This window comes from Seriola aureovittata, chromosome 8 (genome assembly GCF_021018895.1).
Source record: "Seriola aureovittata isolate HTS-2021-v1 ecotype China chromosome 8, ASM2101889v1, whole genome shotgun sequence".
Classification (NCBI taxonomy): Eukaryota; Metazoa; Chordata; class Actinopteri; order Carangiformes; family Carangidae; genus Seriola; species Seriola aureovittata.
This window is the reverse complement of record NC_079371.1, coordinates 22,828,665-22,855,189: the sequence shown is the minus strand read 5'-3', so window position 1 is coordinate 22,855,189 and position 26,525 is coordinate 22,828,665. Positions and strand designations below refer to the sequence as shown.

General features: G+C 41.6%; 1 protein-coding gene across 3 annotated transcripts in view; it reads left to right on the top strand.

The window, feature by feature from the left end:
• zgc:66433 (uncharacterized protein LOC321250 homolog) overlaps positions 1–26,210 on the top strand; it is a 47,114-nt gene extending 20,904 nt beyond the window's left edge. For 2 of the 3 annotated variants that reach the window (XM_056382664.1, XM_056382666.1), the window contains exons 2-16: positions 3,861–3,943; positions 8,006–8,180; positions 8,910–9,036; positions 11,269–11,409; positions 11,510–11,569; positions 16,415–16,570; positions 17,632–17,731; positions 18,234–18,585; positions 18,687–19,179; positions 19,862–21,170; positions 21,378–21,481; positions 22,210–22,372; positions 22,512–22,630; positions 22,941–23,034; positions 24,342–26,210. In XM_056382664.1, coding sequence (XP_056238639.1) covers positions 3,861–3,943; positions 8,006–8,180; positions 8,910–9,036; positions 11,269–11,409; positions 11,510–11,569; positions 16,415–16,570; positions 17,632–17,731; positions 18,234–18,585; positions 18,687–19,179; positions 19,862–21,170; positions 21,378–21,481; positions 22,210–22,372; positions 22,512–22,630; positions 22,941–23,034; positions 24,342–24,850 — 3,985 coding nt within the window. In that variant the 3' untranslated portion in view covers positions 24,851–26,210. The remainder of the gene's footprint in view (positions 1–3,860; positions 3,944–8,005; positions 8,181–8,909; positions 9,037–11,268; positions 11,410–11,509; positions 11,570–16,414; positions 16,571–17,631; positions 17,732–18,233; positions 18,586–18,686; positions 19,180–19,861; positions 21,171–21,377; positions 21,482–22,209; positions 22,373–22,511; positions 22,631–22,940; positions 23,035–24,341) is intronic. The other variant, XM_056382665.1, reaches the window with a different exon arrangement.
• The last annotated feature ends 315 nt before the right edge of the window (positions 26,211–26,525 follow it).

Sequence of the window (26,525 nt, the reverse complement as noted above, 5' to 3'; positions counted from 1 at the left end):
ACAATTCTTTGACATTTTCTATTTGTTGTAGCTCATCTTATACGTAGCCTTTAAGACCAGTTTCACTTTCCATCCTATGAAAGTTGAAAATGACCATTGGATCAACTTAAAGTGATAGTTAAACATTTTGGGAAACACGTTTCTTCTTTCTTGTTGAGTATTATAGATCATAGCTATTATAGAGATAGCTGTGTCCCTCGCTAACAGTCTTCATGCTTACCTAAGCTAACCACTTAACACGAGAGTAGTATCAATGTTTTCATGTAACTCACAAAACAGGCTTATTTCTGAAAAATGTTCAACTATTCATTAAAGTGGGAAACGTCTCAGGTAGTGGTTAATGAAAGCCTGTGACATTTAGCATTTTCTAAAAGTAGAGTTTTTCATCTAGTTATTTTAGTATGTTCCGTGTTATTGGGTGTTCAGACTGGTTTCCCTTCTCTCCCTGCACTTCATCGTTCTCTGAGTTCATATCATTGACAACATGTCGTTATGAATGTCTGTTTATCTGTGTTTGTTTCTGTCCCTGTGTCTGTATCTGTTTCCTAGATTTTATTAAGGCTCTTCAAACTGCGTGCGTGCGTGCGTGCGTGCGTGCGTGCGTGCTGAGGTGTCCTCCTTTGGCATCAGACAGGAAATTGATTAGTGCAGCACTATCAGATCATGACAACAACGGCAACAATAACAACAACAGCATCAATATGTTGCTAAATGGCCATGTGATGTTGCAAATATTGAAATAATGTCTGTAACAAATCACTTTATTTTGTTTGTTTCTGTCTTTGGCGGCTAAGGTGATTCTCATGACTTAGGCGTTAAGATAATGGTAATAACTGATGATTATGTAATGGTAATAATGATGTAAGCCTCTCAGCACGTCAACAAACTCAGGAATGTTCCATCTGTTTCTATAATACATGCTCACTGTAAACATGGTTGACAAGAAGCTCTCCAGAGCCCGTTCACACTAACAACAAACACGGAAAGCATACGGCTGTCCTGTGAACTCTCTAAAAAGGAATTGCAGAGACATCAATTCCTCCGCCATATGAAAACATACTGTACTGTAGGGTTTTGCCAAAACAACCCCAACTCAAGGTCCACTTACTTGCTTTTCCTGGAGCTATCAACCGTATTACACGGTCGTTATAAATGGATGGAGTTTGCTCAGTTGTCATGGAGACAGGTCTGTTGATAAACAAGCTCAATGGGTGTTATGATTTTATTCACAGTATTTTAAGGACTTTGTTGGCTCATAGTTAGGCGAACTACGTTTGTGGTTTAACTTGGTCCCAGGCTCTTTGGTTATGTAATATGTGAGGCATAAAATTATATTAATTTCAATATTATTACTAGATCTTAGTGATTTTACATGGTGGGTTTTATTAATAGCTTCGCTGCTCTGAGAAAGTGTGTTTCCTCTGGATTACATATGGAAAAAATGATCTCTTGCAGAAAGTTAGGTATAGGAAAATCAGTACCACTCTCATATCTATATGTGAAGCTCGAGCCAGCAGGAGATTAGTTTAGTTTAGATTAGCATAAAGACTTAAAGCAGGGAAAAACAGAAACTCTGACCAACCAAACAAATGTGAAGTTTGGCTATTAACACCTCACATCTCTTTTGTTTAATCCGGACACAAACACTAACGTAAAATAACAAGTTGTAAGTTTACAAGTAGTCAGTCATCATTCTGTCACTTTTTCTATAGCACATAGCTCCCTGCAGGACCATAACTTGTGGTTTTTACACTTTGGTTTTTGTACATATTAAACAGTAAGATGTGACGTGTTAATTATTGAGGTTATTGCCAGGTTTAACCTTCAGTCAGGCCAGCTGTTTCCCCTGCTTCCATGCTAAACTACTGATTTCCTGTGGCTCTGTCATATTTAACAGATCAATCTTAGAATCTAAATCTTAGCAAGAAGCAAATAAATGTATTCTCCCAAAATGTCAAACTGTTCCTTTAAGTTCAGGATACTAGATTGTGGACAATGTCACAGACGGCAGAATTCAGAATTGAATTTGGATTTTTTTCCCCCCCTTTGTTTTAATCCTGTGTAAATTACATCCAATCTACACATTTGAGAACATGGTTCTCTTATGTTCTGTGTGCATTTGTTTTATTAGTTACTTAGACACCTTCCAGTAACAAACATACACAACCAAAATAAAAACATCAGTTCTAACATGTACATGTACTTCCACTAATAGGATATTTAATGATCTACTCGTCCTTTATAGATTTTCCATGGCCCATTAGCTTTTGAAATCTCTATTTGCCCGTGAAGCCAATCTGTTATTGAATTTTGAAAAACAGTGAACAGCAGCTTTTTATCTAGCTGACCTCAATGTCCTTTTGACCTGTCCCCACTTATGTGGTATTGCGCATCTGAACAGCCTTGCAGCCCATCACATCACATGTTTGGGAAGCCTGATGGTTTGAAGATTATAGTTCTCTGTTGTAATGAAAAGTTCTTTATGAAATTTGGCCTGAGAAAACGTTCCCCTCTCTCCTCTCCGCTCTCCAAATAATTTTCTCATGACCTCCATAGATTCTCTGAGAACAGTTCCACCAAATTAAAGGTGACAGAGCAACAATTATTCTGTGATATCAATTTACTGAAAACCATATCAGTAATGATTCAGCTTCCTGCCAAACTGCAGAGGAAATCGTGTTCATACAGTGCATAGCTAATTAGATTTGAGACTAGAATAGGGAGTCATGTAAAACTTGGTGAATTAATGGTCCCTCTGTATGAGAGAGTAGCTAACTGGTTCAGCATGCTGGGGCTGAACTCTCACATGACCTCAAACTTCCTGTCTGCTGGAGAGGGTTCAGTAATAGCCTTGTGAAATAAAGTGAAGTGACTGATTAAAAATTCAAAATTAAACTGTGTTTTTGCAGATGATTGCTGAGACACTTCACATAATTTTGAAACTCACCTGATACTGAGATCTGATACTTTCATCTCGTACAGTAAAGTTTGACTAAGCTGCTCAAATCTAATGCACCCCACACTGCTGCACTATGAGAGAGAGGTTTGCGAAGATCCTTCATGCCTGTTTGAGTTGCTGGGCATCTGCCGGTGCTCAGAGGTGAACAGAAGAGGATGGCAGAGCGGAGCAGAACTCTGGAAACATAGCTGAGATGCCTGTGTTGAGACTGTTTGGATTGTCATGAGGGATTGGACTGGAGATGGTTTTGGATCGGACTGAAGAGTAGCATACCAGCTTGGATTGGAACACAAGTTTAAACAACATTGAAGTTCAGCTCAACAATTTAAGAGACACCACACATGTTCATCTTTTAAGGAATAACGAAAGTGATTGATGTTGATGCATTTGAGAGTTTGTCCAGCAGGTTTTGAAATGATTTTATAAGGCGGTAGCTAGTTACAGGCGATGATGTAATCCTTTCAAATGATTAGTCTGTCTGTTCAGTCCTTTTGCGATTTCAGATTTCACCATCCACGCATGCCAAGGCACTTTTACTAGCAGTCACGACGCTCCCAAATGGGACTTTAATCACATTGTAATCCAGCGAGCCTGATCACATTGCAAGTGGTCAGGCTGGCATATGAGCGATATAAGGAGATAGAGGAGGATTAAGATAAATACGGCACCAGGAGAAAACAACCTAGATATTTTCGTCCCACTTGACTGACCGATGATTCAGTAATGATCTGTGTTATTGTCAGAAAAGCATGAGCATCCTGCCTCACCTTCATTTTTTGGTTTTATCTATGCACTGCTGTATTCCTCTTTGTATCATTATAATTATTAATAAATTACCATACAAAAGTGTTTTTAAGGATCAGTTATGCTTATCATCTGTCTCCCTCTGTCTCCCTCACAGCAGTGACAGTGCTGCCATGGCATCAGGAGCTCCAGATGTGATGGCCAATCAGGAGCCTGCTGAGGCCCAGGAAGAGTGCTCAGGTAACAATTTTATAGACTGTTCATTTGAGGTTTAATCAGATAAATAATTTCATGCATTATTATGTATTCAGAGTGTCTCTGTTCACTGAAATCACATGGATGAAAAGTTTACATAGGGTGGATGCCAGTACATGGAAGTCTACAATATATCAGCAATGAGATCTTACACACACACACACACCCACACACACACACACACACACACACACACACAGAGCAGAGATCAGGCCAGGCTTATCAATTCAGATCTCCTTACTGCTGCTGGCAGGAAATAAAGGAACAGGGAAAGCTATCATCATTTCCAATTCATACACACACACACACACACACACACACACACACACACACACACACACACACACTGTCTGTACAGATAGACAGCAATATGCTGCTGATATGATGGGGACAAGGAAGAAGTGCATGGGGGGGGGTCAGAGATCTGTCTGTGTGGATGGAGCCACAGTGGGAATTTTAATTGGAGTGCTGTTGGGATTATCACAGACACAATATGAGCTGTGGTCCAACAAAGTGGACTATCTATCTAGTGGAAATCTATTATGTGTATGTGTATATTATGTCAGTATGTCTGCTAGGTTTGGTGACTCACTTCTGATTGGCTTCTATAGTAGAGGTGAAGATCAGGTGTGACTCCACAGTTCATTGAGTCTACCACTCGTGTCCATCTCAAACTGTTGGTGTTAACCCAGTGATGGTGCCAGACATACATACAGCTGATCTCTGATTGGCCCCTGGTAGAATGTGCTGTCTTTTAATTGGATCAGCAGTTAGAGAGGCCTGGAGTCTTTAAACAGACAAGAGACACGTTTGGTGCTGCTTCCTTCGTCCCTTTCATTCAGTTTATTGTCATTTTAAAGCAACTGAAATCTAGGTTTCAAATCTGAAGTATTTTCTTCTTAATTCAGTATTTATCACATGACAAATAAGTATTGGTTAATTTTTGGTCAAAGTTGTAATTACCTGGAAAAAGAAATTGCTAGCTAATGCTAGCCAGACGCCTCCTTTCCTTAAAGCAGGAAAATAAATAAATACAGCAGCACTTATCAGATAGGTGAAATAGCATGAAAAAAGTTTAATGTGTCGTAGGACTCACTGGGATCTCCCCAAGGATGAATTTTGCAAAGAGTCGGACACTTAATCACTAATAGCAGATAGCTTACACTGGGTTGACTTGTTAAAAGAGGGAAAAATGTTTCATTAAATGATGACGCACTTTAGACGTTGACAGTGTGTCTGCTAGCACACACTGTTATCAGTCAGCTTCTCGGAAACACCCACTCACAAGGCTTGACGGTTCGATGCTGTTCCCACAAATGCTGTTCCAAAAACGGTTTCATCCTCTTGTGAAACGGCGTGATAGCTGTAGCATCTTAAGTATTATCATTCTTTTTCATATTTCCATAACACAACATTTCCAAACACAGCTAATCTGCTTCATCAGACCTGTGTTGACTGACAACACAAACAAACAGCCGTACAACTTACAACTAATGCTAAAGCCCTATCTACTTCAGGCCTTTGAGAAGAGCATGAATACAGAAATATCTCTCGTGAATATAATAACATCAACCTGTTCTCTATATGCATGAGACTGTACCGCATACCCTCTACCTCCTCTTCATCCTCACCTCTGCTTCTCCTCTTCCTTCCCCCCTCCTTGATCCTCCCCCTGGCAGTGAAGAGAAAATGAAACTCATCACTTTTGGGGACTTTTTTTTTTACTTGCCAAATGGAAAGAAGGTTTATCATCCCTTCTGTTGCTCCTTTTTCTCACTCTGTCCACATTGTTCCCCTGTCAAAGGTCACAATCTTCTTATTGTGTAAGCTGAGGTCAGTTCCCCCTAATATTGACCTTAGACTGCCTTAAAATTCCCATGAGGCTATTGTGAGTATGAGTGTGTGTGCTCATGTTTGGGATTGAAAGAATGCATGTTGGGAAATGACAGTATCTATTACAATCACCATAGTGCTACACTGACCTTCCATTGAAGCGCTGGCCTTTTTCAGCTCTCTGAGTGCAGACCTTTAGCTTAATAGTGTATTGTGCCTAAAATAGCACAATAAATGGCACTGACTGCTGGTGTTTCCCACTGATTTTTTTTCATCTTGGCAGTGCAGAGGCCTCTGAAGCGTCACCAAGAGCATGTTGGATGCTCCTCAAGTAAACAGAGCAGTTCACTAAGTGGTGTCAGACAAAAGAGTGGAGAATTTTCCGTCAACATTTCTTGACAAAAATTGGATGGAAATTATTTATAATGTGTGGTTTTATGGCAGCTCATCATAATAGCTGTATATATGTGCTATATTTATCCATCCCTGCAGAAAAGACAGCTTGTGACTTGTGGCTATATTTGGGATTTTACTTTCTGTGTCTTAGACTTTGCAATAGCCCCTTACATGAACTGTATGTATTTAATAGATAATAACATGAATAAATTCAGGTGAATGGGAAAGTGGCCTCAAACTTTTAGACCCCAAAGTATATTGTTAAATAAATCAGCTTAATCATTTTGTGACGTCTTGTTGAGCAAATGACCTAGAAATTTTAAGCATCTTGGCCCCAGTACCAGGTTTAGATTCCAGACATTTTTCAGCTCCAACCACAAAGTATATTTTTAGGGAAAAGAAGGAATGCTGAAGGATCCCCCACTGGGAGAAGGACAAAAATGACAAAGCTAGTATAAAAAGAGTGTGTCTCTTTTTTTAAGTCTCTTCTAAAGCTATTTTATGGCCCAGAGATGTGAATTCTCAGAATAGTTAGATGTGTTGTTTTTCTTGCAGCTCCTCCTTTGTTCACAGTTCCTTTTTTGTATCTTTGCCTCTATGTTGTGTCTCAACACTGTACAGTCTCTGGGGGTTAATATATCCATATACAGGGACAGTATATCCACTCATTTCTCCACTGGAGATGATTCAAATGGGATTTTGTAACAATGAAGATTTGTCAGTCTCTGATGAGTTACATTTAATTGTCTGTATTGTTGTGTTCATTTGCAATCCCTGGTCAAGTGAGAAGTCATGGAGTCTAATATTATGTGCTAGGAAGCTGTACTAATGAGTTTCCTTTAGCAATAATAGAGAGTCGCCTAGTGAGTACAGATTTAGCGTTACACATTAAATCATTGTCAGACTCACAATGGATGAAGAAAAAAAGTATCAAAATTGATGCAAAGGGCCCAAATCTCGCCCTTTTAAGCCACACATTCTTTCTCCTTGTCGAACCCCGTTACCCACAATGCAACCATGACATTGGTTAGAGATTCAGGTGTGTTATGCTAGTAGCGGTTAACGTAGCCTTGAGCTTCAAGCGGAGATGAGGAGCCGGCTACAGAGGTCTGGTAACCTCACTTCGTTCAAACAGGAAGTCTTAAGCCCCAACTGCCGCTGACCTAAGTGACATCACTCGAGGTAATTTAGACAGACTTTCACGTGTAAAATCTGAGGGACTTAACCTTTTAAGAGCCAAAGACCAACCGTGCTGAAGCGCAGCGTCACAGAGCTGCAAGCATGGCTGTAGATTTTTCATGGTACTCACTGTGTAATGTGAATCAAGAGCTAAACATTGAGACAGCCCTGTTGACTGCGGGGCAGAGAGGGGACCAGTGGGCATTTCAAGCTCTGGGTGAATGCCTTGCTGACTGGAAGCAATGAAAGCCGTTTGTAGCTGTTTAAGGGGTTATAAAAGAGTTGTTGAGTTTTTCCACTGCGGCGCTAATGGACGTGCACTCACAGGGGGGGGAGGGTTTACAAGCACGAGTCTGTGTGTGTTTATCTGTCTTTATGTCTGTGCACACACATCAGCCTGTGTGTGGTTTCTCCTACCTGGGCCTTTACCGCCAACACAGGGCTAATTACTCAAACTAGAGTTCATATGAGGGCAGTGCGTAAAGATGCTGTGTGTGTAATTTTCTCATTAACATATCACTGTGCAGTTCGTTGTAACGATTCACTGTAGTGCTGTCAGGAGGATGAAACTGTGATCAGGGTTTAACCACTTTCTTTCATCGTCTTTCTTTCTGTCTCTTAATTCATCTCTCCTCTCAGGAAAGAAAAAATCCAAGTTCCAGACATTTAAAAAATTCTTCACCAGGAAGAAGAGGAAGGAGCCGTCAGCTGCTGGAGCTGATGCGGGGCTTAAAGCCAGCCAATCGAGCGACAATGTCAGCAAAACGTCAGAGAACAACACGCTCACCAGATCGGAGAAGGATAAGGGCTCCGGGTAAGATCAGACCCACAGACATACTGTACGTATAGAAATACACACAGGAAACCGTGACTGCAGAGCTCTTACCTTCATACACACACCGCAAATGACGGGTCTAATATCAACAGTGTTTACGTGTGGTTTATTTATTATGAGAAATAGATACTGTATTTAAACTGCTCCCTTTATCTCAGCAGCTAAAACACCATGAAACAAAAACAGTTCCTCTCTCCGTGTAGATAAATATCTCCTCTTGTGTTAAAAGGGCAGAGATAGTTTGAGAAAGGAAGATCATGTTTTAACATCCATCTCCTGTTCTGCCAAACTCACCTCGGTTGGAGGCTCATGACTTCCTGTTTTCATAAATAGTGGAGGGTCCGTTCCTGTGGACGGTCCTGATTTCCTCTGTTTTTCAGAGCTATGCCACTTCCTGCCGTGTCTACTCTTGACCCTTCCTCTGTGTCACAGGATTTATCCGCTATTCTGTTTCCCTCCTCGTAATCATCAGTAGAAAACAAACCATAAAAGAAAAGAAACATGTCACTTTATCGGTAATTGAAATTACTTTTGCAGATTTAAGAATTTTAAACCCACGTCATAGTTAGTCTATGATATTCATTTCAAACCAGTGACCCATCAGGGCATCCCTGTATTCATTTCTCTTTGTTTTGTTTACTTTGTTTTAGAAGCTGTGCAACGTCCCTTTCTGCTTTGTTTATTTCTTCCTCTTCCTGTTTCCCAAAGGTCAAAGATCAGCCTGGGCAGCAAGGCCTTGTCACATGACTCTGTCTTTGTTTCTGACTCATCGGAGGCCAACGAGGCTCTGGGGGCATCTCAGGACAGCATTCACGGGAAAGTGAAATCACTACAGGTGAATACACATAAAAAGCACAGCTGGTCTTTTAGTGTGAAATACGGTTTGACGAGAGGAGCCCAGGTTGAGCTCTCGTGTGTGTGAGTGTGTTCCTTAAGAGGTAGTAAGGTAGGTAAGGTAGTAAATCCCTCTGATGCCGAGGATGTGTAGTGACCCTGACCTCTGACTCTGTGGAGGCAGGAAGGAGGAAAGAGGATTTGACTGCAGGGGTTAATAAGGAATAATAAACGAATAAAGAAGCACAGTCTGTTTGTTTGGACGTGAGGTCGTCTTTGACCCTGTGCTGCACTCAGCTGTCATGAGCAGTATCGATCAATAAGGGAGTTGACAGAAAAACCAGAGTGGCACCAGCTGATCTCCTGTATATTTAGTTAGTGCGATTCCACCTCGGGGATGTGAATGTAGCATGGCATAGGCCTGCACTTACATCGTAGAGCCGCTACTAAGTGTAATGCCTTATGATGTGGTCAACGTGACAGATGAGGCAGGCGGAGCTGATGTGTGTTACAAAGAGAGGTCACGAGTGCAGCGTGTGTCAAAGCGTAATGAAATGACTGGATGACGATAAGAAAAGCAGACAGACAGGACGACTGTCTGTCACAACAGTGGTGTAAAACGGGAAGACGTGAGACGCAGACAGAGAGAGTGACCTCCAGTTAAACTGCTCCACTAAGCTACCTACAGGGGAGTGAGAATTAAAACTACGTCTTAAGGGGATTTGCTGAAAAGGAAAAGTTTCTCCTGTAGCTAAAATACAGAGAAAGCATTTGTTTGGGGCATGTTTGCAGAAGAGAGGGAATATATTCGTCAGTCACACACACACACACACACACACACACACACACACACACACACACACACACACACACACACACACACACACAGGTGCAGGGTTTGTAGATATAAAACAAATTTCAAGCAAAACAACACAGACATATATCATAGATAAATGTTGAGGCTTTCATAGTTAAGCTAATTAATTTATTTGCATAAACTGAATTTACTGTGGAAAGCAATCTAATGGAGATTTCCTGACCTTAATCTTCACTCTGAGCTGGGCTGCCTGTTTGATAAGCCGAATGAGGTTGTTCCAGAGCCAAATATAAACACATTATGTAAGGATCAATATGTTACTGGGTGCGTAGTTATTAAAATCTGATGAACAGTCCAGGACTGTGAAACGTGTATCGGTCACTCACTGACGTTAATGTTAGATTTTGTGGATGGTCCAAACAGGCTTACGGACGCTACCCAACAGCTTTGCTAGCACGTCCTGTAACAGTGGAGATATTCACTAAGCAAAATCATTTGACATAAAAACGAGTAACACACAGGTAATAAAAAAGAGAAAAACAGGAAATGCTTTGTCAGTCTTTTCAAAATTAAAGGAGGAGGGACAGTTCAGTACAGAGGCTTTTTTTTTTTTTTTTTTTTAATCTTTTGTCACAAATACCTGCATTATTAGCACATTTTAAAATCATGAATCAAGTCAATAAGGCACAATAAAGTCAGATTAATGTGCAGTTATCTGACTACAAAAACATAAAGATATGTCTGTGTCTATGTCAATTTTAGCTTCTTAGCACAACCTCTAACGTTCAAATAAGCTATTCCTGTGTCCTTATTAGAGTTGGAGCTCCTCTGTTTGTCATTGTTTCACAGTGACTGTAACAACATGGAAGTATTAACACTGAAAACTGTGTGTATTTCTTTTTTATCAGGGACCAGGCATGTGCCAGTGTTCGGTCTGGTTAAAGAAAAGCTGTATTGTCCTGTGTTTGCTTTGCGCCTGAGTCAATGAGTCCTTGAGTGACTGTTACAGTGCGACACGTAACAGGCCGATAACAACTCTGTTAGTTTGAGTTTCTGTGATACCCACCCCACACACACACACACACACACACACACACACACACACACACACACACACACAGTGGCTAAAATAAACACTTTCTCTGGTGAGTGCCGGCTGACTTTCCTCAAAAGTCAATCCGTGTTAATGATATATAATCTACACTGGTGAGGATGTTTTATTTATGTATTTATTTATTTTTATAAAGCTGTTGTTTATTCAACAGGCTCTTCTCCATCTCTACACACACGTAAATTCTGGAAAACTCCTTAACCCCCTTCTGTAAAATCTGCAAGTGTATGTTCCAGGTGTTTGATTCTCAGACCGATTAAATACATTCAGTACATACAAATACAAGTGGCCTGATTGTGTTTCAGCTCCAGTTGAAGCAGGCCATCAGACTGGGCTCTCCTCCATCCCTGATGTGTGTGAAGAAGACAGATGATGCCGGAACCATGTCTGAGGATGACGGTCTACCCTGCAGTCCGCCTGAATACACCACACTACACACAGTCATGGTAACACATGTTATTTCCTCCTGTTACGTCCTCCTGAATGCTGCAGACTGCACTGCTACCACAATTAAACATATTCTTTTTCTCTCTCTCCATCTCTCAGAATCAGGCTCAGAGGAACAGTTCGATCAGTCTGGAGGGAATAGACAGTGATGACGACCAGGTAAACACACACTACTCACACAATACTCCTCGATTTTTAGCATGACATGTGTGTCCCCATATTAAGAGTGATGTTACCATATATGTCACTTATATTACTATCACATATATACATCCTCTGGATATATGAAGATATATATTCATAACATTTATGAAATACCCATTGTAAAATTTGTATATGTAAATACATTTTAAAAAGTCTATATGATGAATTTTTATTTGGTTTAAGATGTTGTGACCATGTATGTTAATGATATTTATTTGATTTATATATGCAAGTTTATTAAAACTGTAAAAAATGTTTATATATATTTTTAATTTTGGACCATACTGTATATAACAACACATACTGACAGGCTTTGGGATGGATATATAGTTACATAACATGTCTACAATATAAGCTTGCATACATAAACATACACATTTGTATGGGCTAGAAATATATGTCAATATATGGTTCCAACTTCTAATAGATCACATATATAGTTTCTACACAAATGTTTTTATTTTACATATACATAGTGTCATATATAGAAATTCAATATATGTACATATATTACATTTGTGTGTGGGTCCTAAAACACAAGCAAAAGCATCAAAATCGGAGATACCTTTTTTTATTCCATACATTCTTCTTCCTCGTCAAAACCTGACGCCTACATTACCGTAGTTTGGTCAGAGATTTGGATGCTTTATGCTAGTTGCAGCTAATGTAACCTTGAGCCGCTATCCTCAAGTAAAGTTGAAGCGTAGGCTACAGATGTCTGGGAAGCTCACTTCCTTCTGCACTGCCAGATTTTTTTCATTTTCAAACGTGTAGTCTTCAGCGCCGCCAGCATTGACTCATAAGACATCTGGCTGACATGTTAGCAAACAACTTCCCAACAGACAGAGAAATTATGTTATGATTTTTTTGCTTTTATTTGACCGCGATAGTAGATATACAGACAGTGTGTAGAGACAGGGATACAACATGTCATCTTTTGATCAGATCATCACCAAAAAGAAAAAAAATCTTTGATAAGTGCAGCTTTTAAGTTTCATCTACAGGTGACTGACTGAGCCTCTTCTGTCAGGCCTTTAAATCAGCTTGATCCAGTTGGTTTGTTATGGACACGGTTTGTCAAAAGTCCAGGAAGAAGTCGGGAACAAAAGGAGCTCACGGCAGGAAATCCAGTCTTTCATTTAGAAATTCCTGCCACAAAGAATTTAATATGTTGGACACACGTACTGAAAACGTAACTCCCACACTGCAATGCTAAATATCTGCTTCAAGGAACAAGACTGAATCCATAACTTCATAACTGAATCTAAACTCCAATACGTGAGGCTAAACAAGTAACCATCCACAGCATTGTGGGAGAATTCCCCATCAGCAGCCAAACAGAGATCCTAGTGATCTCATGGTTTGATATGTTATTTATAAAGACCAGGAGGAGGAACCTTCGGGCTGTTTTGAGTGTGGAGCTTTGTGTGATTGTGTCATTTGCCTCAGGTGACTACAATGGTAAAAACATCTCATGATCCAGTACTGAAACACTACCAAAAGCCAGGGGGGGTTTTGGTAGTGTTTCAGTGATTAGACTGGATCTTTTTCCCTATTTCCCCCCTCTCTCTTCCACTTTTATCAGTCTCCTAATCCCTATTCTTTCCTACTCTCTTCCCCTTTTACCCTATGTCAGTCTCCTGACCTACTGTGTGTGCTTGTGGGTCAGCCCATGTGACTTGAAATGTCACACTTGCTCCCTAACGACACGGTCAGTTAAAACAGCTCACTGAAATGAGTACTTTATGGATGGACGTAAAGTAGTGCCAATTTGTGATAGGACAAATGTCCTAAAAATCTCAACTATCCATTTAGTCTCGCTGGCTTTAATGCGGGCTAAAAGCACAGTCAGCAAAGTATGACAAATGAGCATTTAATAATAGTGCAGTTTTAGCAATTTCAGAAGGATTTTGGGGCACTCATTTCCCACTGAAGAGAACCACAAATGGCCAGCTACAAAGACATGCATGCAAAAACCTGAAAATATCCCCTTTTAAGTGCATTCCACACACAGGAATGTGGTCAAGGAGGACTGCAGTGACTTATGAATTGCAGTCGCAGTGGCATTTTCTGGAGCTTTTCCATCCACTGAGAACTCATGACAGACTTCTTGGAGACACACAATGTTTTTTTGAGATTTTAAAATGAAAATGAAGTTGAATTCACTGCAGCACTTATTGTTTTGAGCAAGACAGTTTATCCATATGAGCCTAAACTTGGTCAAAGTATCTGGGTCTGTCTTTATATATTTACTGTAAATAGAAAGAGTGCAGGCTTTTTTCGACATATAGGAAGGACAGTGCTCAGTTCTTCAGTTTGTGAGTAAAATATCATATCATCTTATGGTTCCATCTGCACTAATCAAAATTTCTATATTAGCAATGGATCAAATAACTGTGAGAAATGTTAAAGGAGTCACTTGTGGTAACAAACCCAGAGAATTATTACCCAACTACGGAGCATTTTAGCATCTTTCAGCTCATTGTTTTGTTTGTTTTGGTTAACTCTCATCGCTCTCAACATCAGCATCTTTTCTAGCAGGAGCAAGCAGCAGTTTTCCAAAAAGGGGTGATAAACCCACTGTATGCTACCTCGGCAAAAGCTGACAGACAAAGCTGGCGACTAGCTGGTGAACATAGCATTAAGTTTATAGCCTTAGCATTTAGCCGCTAAGAGCTGTATATTTTTTATCTGGAGACCAAAACAGAGCTAAAAGGAGAGTGAATATTGGACTCGGATTCATTAGGTGACTATAAACTTGAGTCTAATGAATGCTAATATTACTACATGTCTGCTGGATGTGTAAATGAGCAACTGTTTGCTAACATGTTAAGTCATATCAATTTTATAAGGCAATACTCCTAAAGGAGTTTTTTTAAATCGAAAACAACTGGACTAGGTTATTTGTCTGGGAAGACGTTTCACCTCTCATCCAAGAGGCTTCATCAGTTCGTGTACGCATCTGACCAGGCTAGGACTGGTCCGGACTGGTCAGGACCAGTCCTAGCCAGACAAATAACCTAGTCCAGTTGTTTTCGATTTAAAAAAACTCCTTTAGGATACTATGACCTGGACAAATGAGAATATACACAGGCTCATAAGGCAATACTGTTGCAGTGTTGAGTATAGCCTATGGCTTGTTTCTAAAAATGCCTGCAGGAGACATAATAGAGCTTTTGATTAAGTTAAGATCAATTTGTGAGACTGAAGATGAAGTATGTGAAAGAAACAGTCCCTCAAACAACTTTAGATCAACTCATTTCTTCCCATGGGACTGAAACTTGAATAGACATATCCTTGTTTCTGTGCCGGTGTTTTATGTGCTGTCTGGAAACACATAGTATAATTAAAAGTTTTCTTAAATAGAATAAGTCAGATTTCCATCTGAGAGTTAAACTTTCTTCTTCAGCTCTGATTCATGCAGTAACAAACACAAACACATACTGTTATTGTAGCACAGTAAATAGCTGTCATGTGCTTAGTGTGTGATGCTTGAAGATGGTCCGTGTGCATGTTTGTGTGCATGTGTGTGTGTCCACGTGTGTGTGCATGTGTGTGTGCATGTGTGTGTGCACGTGTGTGTGCACGTGTGTGTTTGTTGGTGTGTGTGTGTTGGTGAGAGCCTTCTCCCTCTTTCTCAGTTTCCTTGTCTGTATTTCTGACCTTTTCTCTCTTTTCTCTCACTGTAATACTGTGTGTGTGTGTGTGTGTGTGCGTGTGTGTGTGCGTGTGCGTGTGCGTGTGCGTGTGTGTGTGTGCGTGTGTGTGTGTGTGTGTGTTCAGAGTGCATTCCACTGGTTTCTCTGGAAGTCAGCATGTCTGCTTGTAGTTATATTAGCATTCAGAATCTGCCTCAGTTTGCCACACACACACACACACACACACACACACACACACACACACACACACACACACACACACACACACGTTAATCTCCATAAATAAACAAATCTAGATGTCAACAAAGAAGAACTGTGCTCATATTCCTGTGGATGGCACATATTCTCCCAGTCCAGGTCTGAGTCAGATAATTGAATGTGAGTCTTAAAGGGCAAGTTCCCCCAATTCACAGACCTCGCTGTGGACAGTTTTTGAGCATTTTTGGTAAAAACAGTTCCCAAATACAGAATTTAGTTCTCCAAAACTGTCATTGCAATCCTTTAGTTAGCCCGAGCGTGTGTTGAGGTGTCAAACTGGGAAGAATTTGAATGAGGAGGTTGAAATGAGTCAAAACGTGAATGTGAAAGTAAGTGTTGGTCCTGCAGATAAGGACAGCTAATATTTATACAGCTGGACTTCCTTTCTCTCACTCTCTCGCTGTTGGTCTCGCTTTATTTCCTCTGGTTTTTTTTATCAGCTGCCTTCATCGTTTAAGTGAAAATCCACCTTTTAACACACTTGCAAAACACTCCCTTCTTTCCAGGCCCGATGCTGGGCTGTTAAGTTTCATAACGCTGGAAACAAGACTAAGAGTGATGACTCAAATCTGTAAATTGAGCAGCTGTGTCTGGAGCTGCTCCACTGGGAAACAATGGGAGACAGACTTTGAGGATACAGTGGCGCGTGGATATCATTTCCTCAGGACATGGGTGGACAAATCCTGGTTTTTGTCAGCGTAGCTTCTCCAGATGATGACACACATATGTATATGAGTGCTGGTTGTTTGGAGTCCAGCTGTAGCAGGGGGGTAATTTACCTGTATTCACAAATGTCTGAAGAGTATTTCCTCTGTGAAACAATTTGATTGTGAAACTTTTTAGCGAAACCTTCTGTCCTTGTTTGTCTCTCTTGTCTTCCCAGCTGTCCTGTGCAGCCTCCAGTAGAGCAATGAGCCCCCTGGTGGTTCCAGGGGACTTCAGTCAGCCGGCCAGTCCCTTCGCCTGTCTGGACAACTCTGCTGCCAAACACAAGCTGGGCCTGAGACACAAAGCCTGCAACAGGAGGAAACCTGCCAGTGTAAGAAACTCACACACATGCAAATATACTGACACTATCACAAATACACCCAATACATGTCTTTTAAAGGACCAGCTCACTTTATTACAACATGAGTTTTAATTTAATAGTTTTGTTTCATTCAGTTATCAGAAACTTCTTTCATGGTAATGGCTGAGATCTGAGATATCTTGTCATCACTGCGACAGCTGGGGAAATACAAGAAAAACCGGCAGTTTAACCGAATCAAATTAATCACTTTTTCTTTTTTTTTTTGGAAGTAAAACCAAAAGTAATAGTCCCCTATCCCAGAGGACATACTGTGTGTGCACAGCCACAATACGTACTGGTGGTCAAACTCAAACTAAGAAGTCAGTCTGTAAACTGTCATGAGTCAGTTTGGGTTGTAATTTTGGTGTTTTCCTCGGCTTCGGTTAACCTGGACTTGTGTACAGCCTGTTTCTTGCCCCTCCAGGCCTCATTTTAGCAATATTGACGTGTTACTATACCTCAGCCATTTACACGAAAAGCACAGAGTTATTATTACCAATAGAAACAATGACCAAAACTAAACACATAAAACCCGGGGTGTGTAAAAAGGGAATCATTCTTTAATCTTCTGCAAATGTTCTCTTCCCCAGAGTCACATTTTGCCTGCTGCAGCAACAGCTCAGTTTTTCTACAAAAATCAAGTCAATATTTTTTTATCAATTTTATGCCATTTACACATTTATAAACCCAATGAATGGGGTCAAAATGTTCACGTGTGCCTCTTCAGTCTGAGGTTCATCCAGTCACGAACAGTGAAGTGTTCAATATTCAGTTTTATCCAATTCCAAGATGCGTGTTATAAATAATGTGTATGACCTTTTTGCTGGATCAAAAGGAAGGGGTGGGGCCAGAGGTTAGGATCAGCCATAGAACCGGTGCTCTGCTCGGTGGACCTCAGCAGCACAGATGACTGACACTTTAGTAGATTTTGAATCTTCTCTCTAACTCCATCAGTGATTTGATAACTTGATGGTGGTCTGAGTGGTAAATGACAATGCTGACGTCATTGTTAATGTGTTGTGTCGGTGCAGAGGCTGGAGGTGAAAACGGAGGGAGACTCTGTGGTGGACGAGATGCTGAACAGCTCTATAACAGAAGCTTTGGAGGAGCAAGAAGAAGAGATGACAGAAGGTCAGGAGGCTTTTATTTCATTCAAATCAAATGTATTGAAGTCTCTGATTATCAATATTAAAAAAGTTTATTGTTTAATCAAATTTAAATTTTCTATCCAATCGGGGTGTATGTTTGAGGTATGACAGATATTTAAATTGCGATTGGAAAATGAAAAATGACTGCCAAATTTATCATTCAAATAAATCCTTTTCAGTTTGTTCCTGAGCCTGTGACTGCTATAAGAACAGTGAAACGTGACTATTTACGATCTAAAACTTTAATTGCACTAATGTAACATTTCCTGAGTTTACATAATGGTTAATTGAGAGATTTCAAAACGAGGCCTGGGAGAATCCTGTTATTGTGAACATTTTCTGTTACACTAGAAATGATCTAAAATCTATGATCTAAAATAATTAATTTCATTTTAATATTGGCAGCCACAGACCTCCATAATGTTGCTGCTACTGTGTGATATCAGATCGATCTCTGAGACCTTTTGTTTCTGCCTGTAATCCAGCTGTAAGTTTTGATGACCTGAAACCAAAAGTGAAGAGGGACGAGGAAGAAGGAGAAGAAGAAGAAGAAGAAGAAGAAGAAGAAGAAGAAGAGGAGGAGGAGGAGGAGGATGAAGATGAGCAGGAGGAGGAAGAGGAGAAAGAGCAACCACAGCATTCCAGACAATCCCTGTTGAGAGATAAGGAGGAGAAGGAGGAGGGAGAGGATGAGCCGGAAGCTGAACAGGATGTTTCTCACAGCCCGGACACTTCCTCTCCTCCTGAGCCGAGTCTCACTGAGGAGGAAGCCCCCGAGGCCCAGCCCCTGCCCTCCTCCAAGCCCAGCTCCAGAGCCTCCTCTCTGGACAGTCCCAGGTGACTACACATGATTTCCTCCTTGTTCTCTCCTCCTCACAGTATGAATTATTTTTGTTATCTTCCCCTGGCAATCTGACGTCTTTGATTTCTGCTTCCAGAGTCACACCAGAGCCCCCTGCTGGTCCAAGAGAATATCTACTCAGCCTTCCAGGTATTTCCTACGGCGCAGAGGAGAACAGAGGTGGAAGTGAGTTGGCACTGAGAGCAGAAGAAGATGGAGTCCAGGAAAACAGGGAGGAGGAGAGCTCCTTCTTACAGGAGGTACTGAGTTCCCTGAAAACTCCTCTCGCATCTTCCTCGCTGGGCGTCGCTACTGAGGGCATCATCCTGGAGATGAAGGAGGTGACAAAGGAAAAGGAAGAAGAAGAAGTAGAGATAGAAGATGGGGAGGAGGTGAAGGAAGAGGACGCAGAGGTGGATGAGCATGTCGGATATCAGACTGCTCCCTCGGCCCGTCTGGTGGGTCACACCACCGAGGAAGAGGAGGAGGATTCCACTCCTTCCTGTCAAGAAGAAGAAGAGGCAAAAAGTGAAGATGAAGAAGAAGAAGAAGAAGAAGAACTAGTTGTGGAACGATTCAGTCCACTTGGTGTATGTATTTCTGATTAATTCTAGTATTGTGATTTAAGTAGCTTTAAAATATTATCATTACCAACTACTGAACTGTAAAAGTTGTCATGACTACTTGCACCTCTTGTACATGACACTGATACGGTGACCAAATATTACTTTTACTTTACGTTTCAGAACAAGTATTAATAAGTTCATAATAAGTTTGAATAATAAAGCATTTTAAATTAAAACAATAAGCTCAAGAGGCTCAAACACTCTGTAGAAGTGAAGTGTGAAACTGTAGAATCAGGAGATAATTTTCTGTGGGTTTGTCACTACTAGCAACAGCTTTCACAGTGTTCACATTATCCAGTAAGTCCTCCATATCTCAAGAGCCAAGACGTTGTTTTCCTTGCACTTCAGAGCGACACTGAGAGGAGGGTGGGATGGGGAGGATGACATCATTTGTCCGTGCTTTCCAAAACTGCTGCAAACCACATTGAAAAATATGTTTATTTTATGATGTGACATTTTTAGTTAAAGCTTTGGTTAGATTTAGGTCAGAAAACAACTTGGATAGGTTCAAGGAAACATCGTGGTTTGGCCTGAAAAGACGAGGTGCGTCGTCATGGTTACAATATGAAAAGCGGTTAAGGTTAGGGAACAATTGTGGAGAGAGATCTCTGCTTTTTCTTATTTTCCTCTCTCCTTTGTTTTCCAGCAGGACAAAGAAGAAGAAGAACAAGTAGAAGCAGAGGAAGAGGAGGCGGAGGAAGTCAAACCTGAGGAGATACATGATATACTTACAAGAAAAACTGACATCCAGGAACAGGAGGAAAGACAGGAGAAAGAGAGTGAGGAGGCGGTTGAGCTGGAGAAAGAGACAGAGGTGGAGGAAGAGGGATGGGAGAAGATAGAAGAGGACGAGGAGGAGGTGAAGGCCAAGGAAGTGAGCATGAGGCTGGAGGAGGCAGAGGAGGCAACTGAGGAAGAGAGGGAGGACGCAGAGGAAGCGACGGAGACCTTCTATGATGCAGCAGTTGAAGAAGTTGGAAATGCCATGTCATTGCAGGAGGCAGATGAATGTGCAGACGACACTGTGTACGCCGCGAAACACACAAGTGATGATGAAACCCCGACAGAACTGGGGGATCAAGTGCTCGCCAAAGCGCTGGAGGGACAAGAAAACCGTGAGATAGCAGAGGAACGTGTAGAGATTGACCAATCAGAAGAAAGATCAGAAGAAGAAGAAACAAACCAACCTGATGTGGATGAAACCGAACAAGAAAATGTAGAAAACTCCTATTTAGAAACCAAACAAGTGGAAAAAGATCAATCTGAAGCCACAGAACAAGCTACTGTTTCCTCCAAGCTGCCTTCTTTGTCTCTTCCAGAGTCACACCATGACACCCAGTCTCCAGAGAGTGGCACCGTCTCTCCCAGTAAGACCAGCACCACCACTATCCACATAAATCTAGTCTCTCCCAGCTCCGAGAAAGTCACACCTTTCTTCCCACAGTCCCCAACCGCTGGACATCTGGGAGAACATGTCACCGGGTCACCTTCTCACGAACAACATGCAGCATCCACAGATGAAGAACGAGCTGACGCCGTGGAGGAAGTAGAAGAAGAAGAGAGACAGTCCGCCCTGGAAGAACAAGCCACACCTCCTGCCTCAGTGGAGGAAACAGTCAACCAGCCGTCCAGTAGTTCAGATCAGAGTAAAGCCCGCTTCACCGTCGCCCCCGCCTGGCAGAGATCACAAAGTCTGACTCCTCCCTCCTCTCCACCCGCCTGCGTCTCCTCTGCGTCATCTGCCTTCACAGCGCACGGAGCTGAGGAGGTGGAAGCTACAACCAAGAAGGATCCAGCTGTGAAAGCAGAGCCAGCGAGTTCAACTAAGGTTGAGCTGGTATTGAGTCCTGGTAGAGCGAGGAACGCTGAGAGCGCCGCTGCCGCCGCCAAACCACAGAGCAATGCATCTCCATCCTCCGTTAAACCTCAGACCTCAGCTGCTGCGAGCACAGAAGGTAGAGACATTAAACATGATTATTGGTATCATTTTATAAGTTGCTTCTCTCGTTGTCTCTTCCAGGGTTGATTCAGTGTCCTCAGCTGTAATCACATGTCCCATTTTCACGATGACCCACACCTTCTGTTTTCCAGTCACATGAGCTGAAATGTCTGTTTGACTTAAAATCCAACCACAGACCAACTTTTCCACCTCCCACCTACAGAGAGCTCGGTCGTGGGGGAGGGAAACCCCGACAATCCGTTCGGAGTCCGGCTGAGGAAGACGTCGGCTCTGCAACGCTTCAGCTCGGAGGAGGAAAACGCAGAGGTGACGACCCCTGACTGTGATGTTGTTGTTGTTGTTGTTGTTGTTGTTGTTGTTGTTGTTGTTGTTGTTGTTGTGGTTGACTGCTTGTTTTTGAGTGCGGTTTTAAATGTTTTATGATTTCATTTATTTAATTTCACACATATCAGAAATGAAAATAGAACATAAGTATAGAAACATGATAATAGCAATGGGTGAAAATGGGACACCCCAATAAGCCTCAAAAGCTTGTGAGCAGGGGCCCAGTCCCTGCACGTACCAAATACAATTACAGCCACAAAATACTTAAATCCTAATAATAATAATAATAATAACTAAATGGTCAAAACATCTATCACATCAGTCCATATATCTATTTAATTGGCAAGACACACGATCAGCAATAAATCGTAGATAAAAAAATCAAGATGTTGTCATCGGAGCCCCTGTCCAAACATACATAGGATCAAGCCCACACCTTGAACTGTTCTCGTCTACTCCCGAGAAGACGTTTGCTGGAGTTTATGACGTTCTCTAAACTGTAGTTGCCTGTGCCTGATGCATATTGATGAGCCAATCAGCAACTGCAAAGACATATGTGATATTTGTTTGGCTAGTTCCCTCTATCCTCTACCTGCAGTTGTTAAAATGAGACAAATAGAGTTTGAATGCGGAGTCAATGAAGGAAGCAGGGAACAGATCATTAGCTTGTTAGTCTTTATTTATTAACTATCCGGTTTTCTCTTATTCAGTCTCCCATCGAGTCTCCAATTCAGCCAACCAGCTGTAAACCTGAGCCACCGCAGCCAATCAGCGTGAAGCCCTCTGTAAGTCAGCCAATCAGTAACAAGCCTGCCCTCCCCAAGAAGCCAGACGTACATGGAGACAGTGGAGGAAAACCCAAGCGTATCTCAGGTGTGTATGTACATAAACACAATGATTTACAGCTGTGTTACACATACAGTAAGGTGCTCAGCTGTAATAGTCCGACACTTGGGTTGAATCAGACATCGGCCCCTGGCGTGACAGTGTATCTGCTGTGTTATCGATTCAGACCCAGCTGCAGCTCGTGGTGTTTCTGGTGGACCCGATTCTCCCAGCTGGATCTCTGTGGCCAAACAGAAACAGAAGATCTATAAGGAAAACTCGCAGGATGAGATCACAGTCAAGAAGGTAATCTGTGTGTGTGTGTGTGTGTGTGTGTGTGTGTGTGTGTGTGTGTGTGTGTGTGTGTGGTCATACATGTATTTTATGTGGACACAGAAGTTGTCATGAAGTCGGGCCAAAGAAAAACACCAGTGTTTAGGTTTGTGTTTCCAACTGTCTAAAAATACAGTCCTCAGCTGGAACTGCGTTCAGATCATTGTCTTCACTGTTGGTTTGTCCCCTCTTGCTTCCATATGTGCAGTACATCACCACACATGTGTTCTAGACATCAGCATTTATCCAGAACCTGTATAAGTGACTGTGACTCTGTTATCAGGAGGAACAAGAGAGGAAGCCTTCACTGCCCATGTACGTCAGCTCGGCTGCGAGCAGGGAGCAGAGCAGCAAGACAGCTGAATCCAACAGCAAAGGTCAGAACACACACACACACACGCACACACACACACACACACACACACACACACACACACACACACAGGTCAATAAACTGGATTCGCTTTCAAAAAACACATCAGTCGCAGCGTGGGAGCGTTTCAGCTGGCTTTATTTTGGTTCGTACACTTTAACATATGTAATCCGCTCTACAAGATGAACACACGTCAGATGTTTCTAAAAGTGACCACTTCACTTGTTGTTTGTTCAGACTTGTTGCATGTCGGTTGGTTTTGACTGATGTAACGCTGCCCTCCTCTGTTCAGTCTCTGCCACTGCAACTGATCCCACCACACTCACCGTGGTTCACCTTTTATTAACAATCATATTGTGTGCTGGCTGAGCTGATGTGTTGATTACACATCACAGCCGACATCGCTGATCAGGCTGGCAAGTTGACCGAAATACAGTGGGTTTTTTTTTATTGATGAAGAAGTATAATTGTTAAAGAATACAAATTATAGATGTGGGAATGGTAAAATCCTCCCGCTGCAGAATAGAGAATAAAGGGGGGAAAACAAACCACAGATCACCACACTGATGAATTGTGCTGTTTTACATAATATGACTGTTCTTCTCTCCGCTGTGTAATCAGTGTGATTGCTTCTTATTCTCCTGCGCCTCTTTCGCTCACCTGTGACTCAAAACTGATTATGCTCCTGATACCACGCATTTATTGTTAAATATATAATTTGATACAGGTTCCTGCATTTGCATAGAACTGCATATTTATTGAGCTCTTCCTGAAAATCACACACTATTGGTATGCATCTCCTCCTGCAGCTCAAATCAGGCGTAAGTCTTTGTCGGTGGCTGCCATGATTGATAGAGTTTTTATTTACTATTTACTATTTAATAGTAATCCCATAGGCACCCATTGTATTTCTATCTCGATCACTGTATACAGACTCCATTCATATTTTAAAATGTCCATTATTGCACACAGATCAACTTTGCATGAGGTCATTATGATACCATGTGCAGCTAATGCATTATTATGAGTGGTGAATGGTTGGAAGTCTATATATACATTGCATATATACAGTAAGTCATTACCTATACAGAATACAAGTACAGTTATTAAATCCTTATGTAGACGTGTTTTAAAGCCTCTGTTCACGTCCTCTACACGTTGCATTACAACTCAGCAAATACACTAAGATCAATGAGTTTTCATATGATTATAAAGTCATCCAAAGATCAGACCAGTCTTCATCACTGCTTCTCTACTTTGTCTGTGTTTGACGTGTGTGTGTGTGTGTGTGTGTTTCTTTTTTTCCTCCAGTGAGTTTGTTGGAGATCAATAAGCCTTCAGCGTCTGTAGAGAAGGAGGCGAGGAGAGCTCTCTCTCCTCCAACTCCAGTGCCACCTCAGCCTTCAAAAGCCCCGTCTCTGCCCTGTCCAGTCCCTCCAAAACCCCAGGTTCCCCCGGCCAGCACAAAACCTCCACCCCAACTCAACCCAGACCACAAAGCCCTGTCACCCCCTACGCCGGTTCCTGTTCCCCAAAAATCTCCCTCTTGCACAAGTCCTCCGTCTCTCTCCAAAACGGCCTCCTCCGCACCTTCCTCCAAGACGCCCCAGCCCCAGAGTACGACGGCCTCCCCCACTTCTTTTTCATCGAGAACCGCCCCGGAAAAGCCTGGTTCGAGAGCTCCGGGTCTTTCAGGTCAGAGCCTGTCCTCCCAGCGAGGCCCGCCTCCCCCTGCTCTGCCCCAGGACGAGCCTCCATGGATGGCGCTGGCCAAGAAGAAGGCCAAAGCCTGGAGCGAGATGCCCCAGATCGTACAGTGACGGGCCGGGTTTAAGTAAGTTGGTGTACAGGGGCCTGAGCAGGCTCAAAAGAGGACTGAAGAGGGTCACATCCGAAAGGGGGTTGAAGTGGGTCTGGATGCGCCAGAATGCATTTGCACACAAAGAGTTGTTGTTGTTGTCTGTTGTTTTCTTATTGTCCTGGCTTCAGGCTTCAGATTGGTAAAAACTCTCCAATCACGCAGCTAAAGACAGGCTCTGTTTAACCCCGTCTCTCTTCACGTCCTTCAGTTGTACAGTCGTGTTTTCTAAATGACAGGGTAAAGTTAACGCGTCTCACTTAAAGTGGATCCAGATTTTTCTTGTTTTTCAACAGTCTCAGTATGCTATAAGGTGCCTGAATGACAGAAAATATAACAGTAAATATTGTTTTTGATTCCAGCTGATATCACATAACATTTCAGGGAAGGAAGAAGGACACTTTATTTTATACAGAGGAAACTTTATTCACAGAAGAACGAGACAAATTAAATCTTGGGGTTGGCGATTCATTTTAGTCCATCTGAAGATCGAGTGGACAGGGTGCTGTTTTTCTGTCAGTCTCAGTGTGTGTGTGTGTGTGTGTGTGTGTGTGTGTGTGTGTGTGTGTGTGTGTGTGTGCGTGTGTGTGTGTGTGTGTGTGTGTGTGTGCGTGTGTGTGTGTGTTTATTTTAAGGCAGTGATACATGCCCACATTTTGAGGAATGCTGAAAATCGTCATGTCCAGAGAGTAAAAACGGGACAACATCCAAGTTAAGCTGGAGAAAAAATGTGCTGAACTAACTGCTGCTGGTCATGAGTTCTGGTCACGGCTCCTCTGTGTATCAGGTTCTGTAGACAAATATATTTCCTATAACGTGATCCACAGATACTAAACTAACCATGTTTGTTGTGTTAGCGAGTGCTGAGTGTCTCCAACATGTTTCAGGTTTTCAGTGTAAATTATATTTTTAATTTTCTCTTTTGATATTTCTAATACGTAACTCCAGATCGTCTGTCAGCGTCCTACAGAAATCTAAGAGCTCCAAAAAGTCAGCTGTTCAGGAAATTAAACAAAACTATCATTACACTGACCGTCGTGTCTTTTTAATATTTTTTTACTGCATCACCATGTTGGCAGCGTGTTGTGGGTTATTAAATGTTTTCCAATTACAACCAAGCGTGTAAATAAATCAATAGATATAATTAACTACTTGGAGATTGTTTGTTGCAAGATGAAAGTTTCCTTCGTATCGATTAATTATCTATCACACAGTAACTATATATGTTTTATGCATTTTGTTTTATTTTGTATTGCCTTTTGAGAATTTGTCTTGTACATAAAATGTGCAGTAAAGAACAAATTAAATCACTTTTTAATGTGTTTATTTGTCATCCGTCTGAATGAATTTCAATTATTTGATATATTTTCTTACAGTGTAAAACAACCGAGAGGAGCCATCCACTGCACAATATATCACCATGCCTAACTGCCTGATGGAAACATTAGCATGTACATTCTTCTTCTAGCATATCTTCGGATGTCTTCTTCTTTTCCAGGTACTTTCTATAGGCCATAGATGCTAATGAGGACACAGAGGTTGTGATTTGTGAGTTTTATGAACCTCAGGGGAGTTTTTATTGTATGATTAATTCCTAACAATGGTATAATGGCTTAAAGCTTTTAAAAATAAATTGA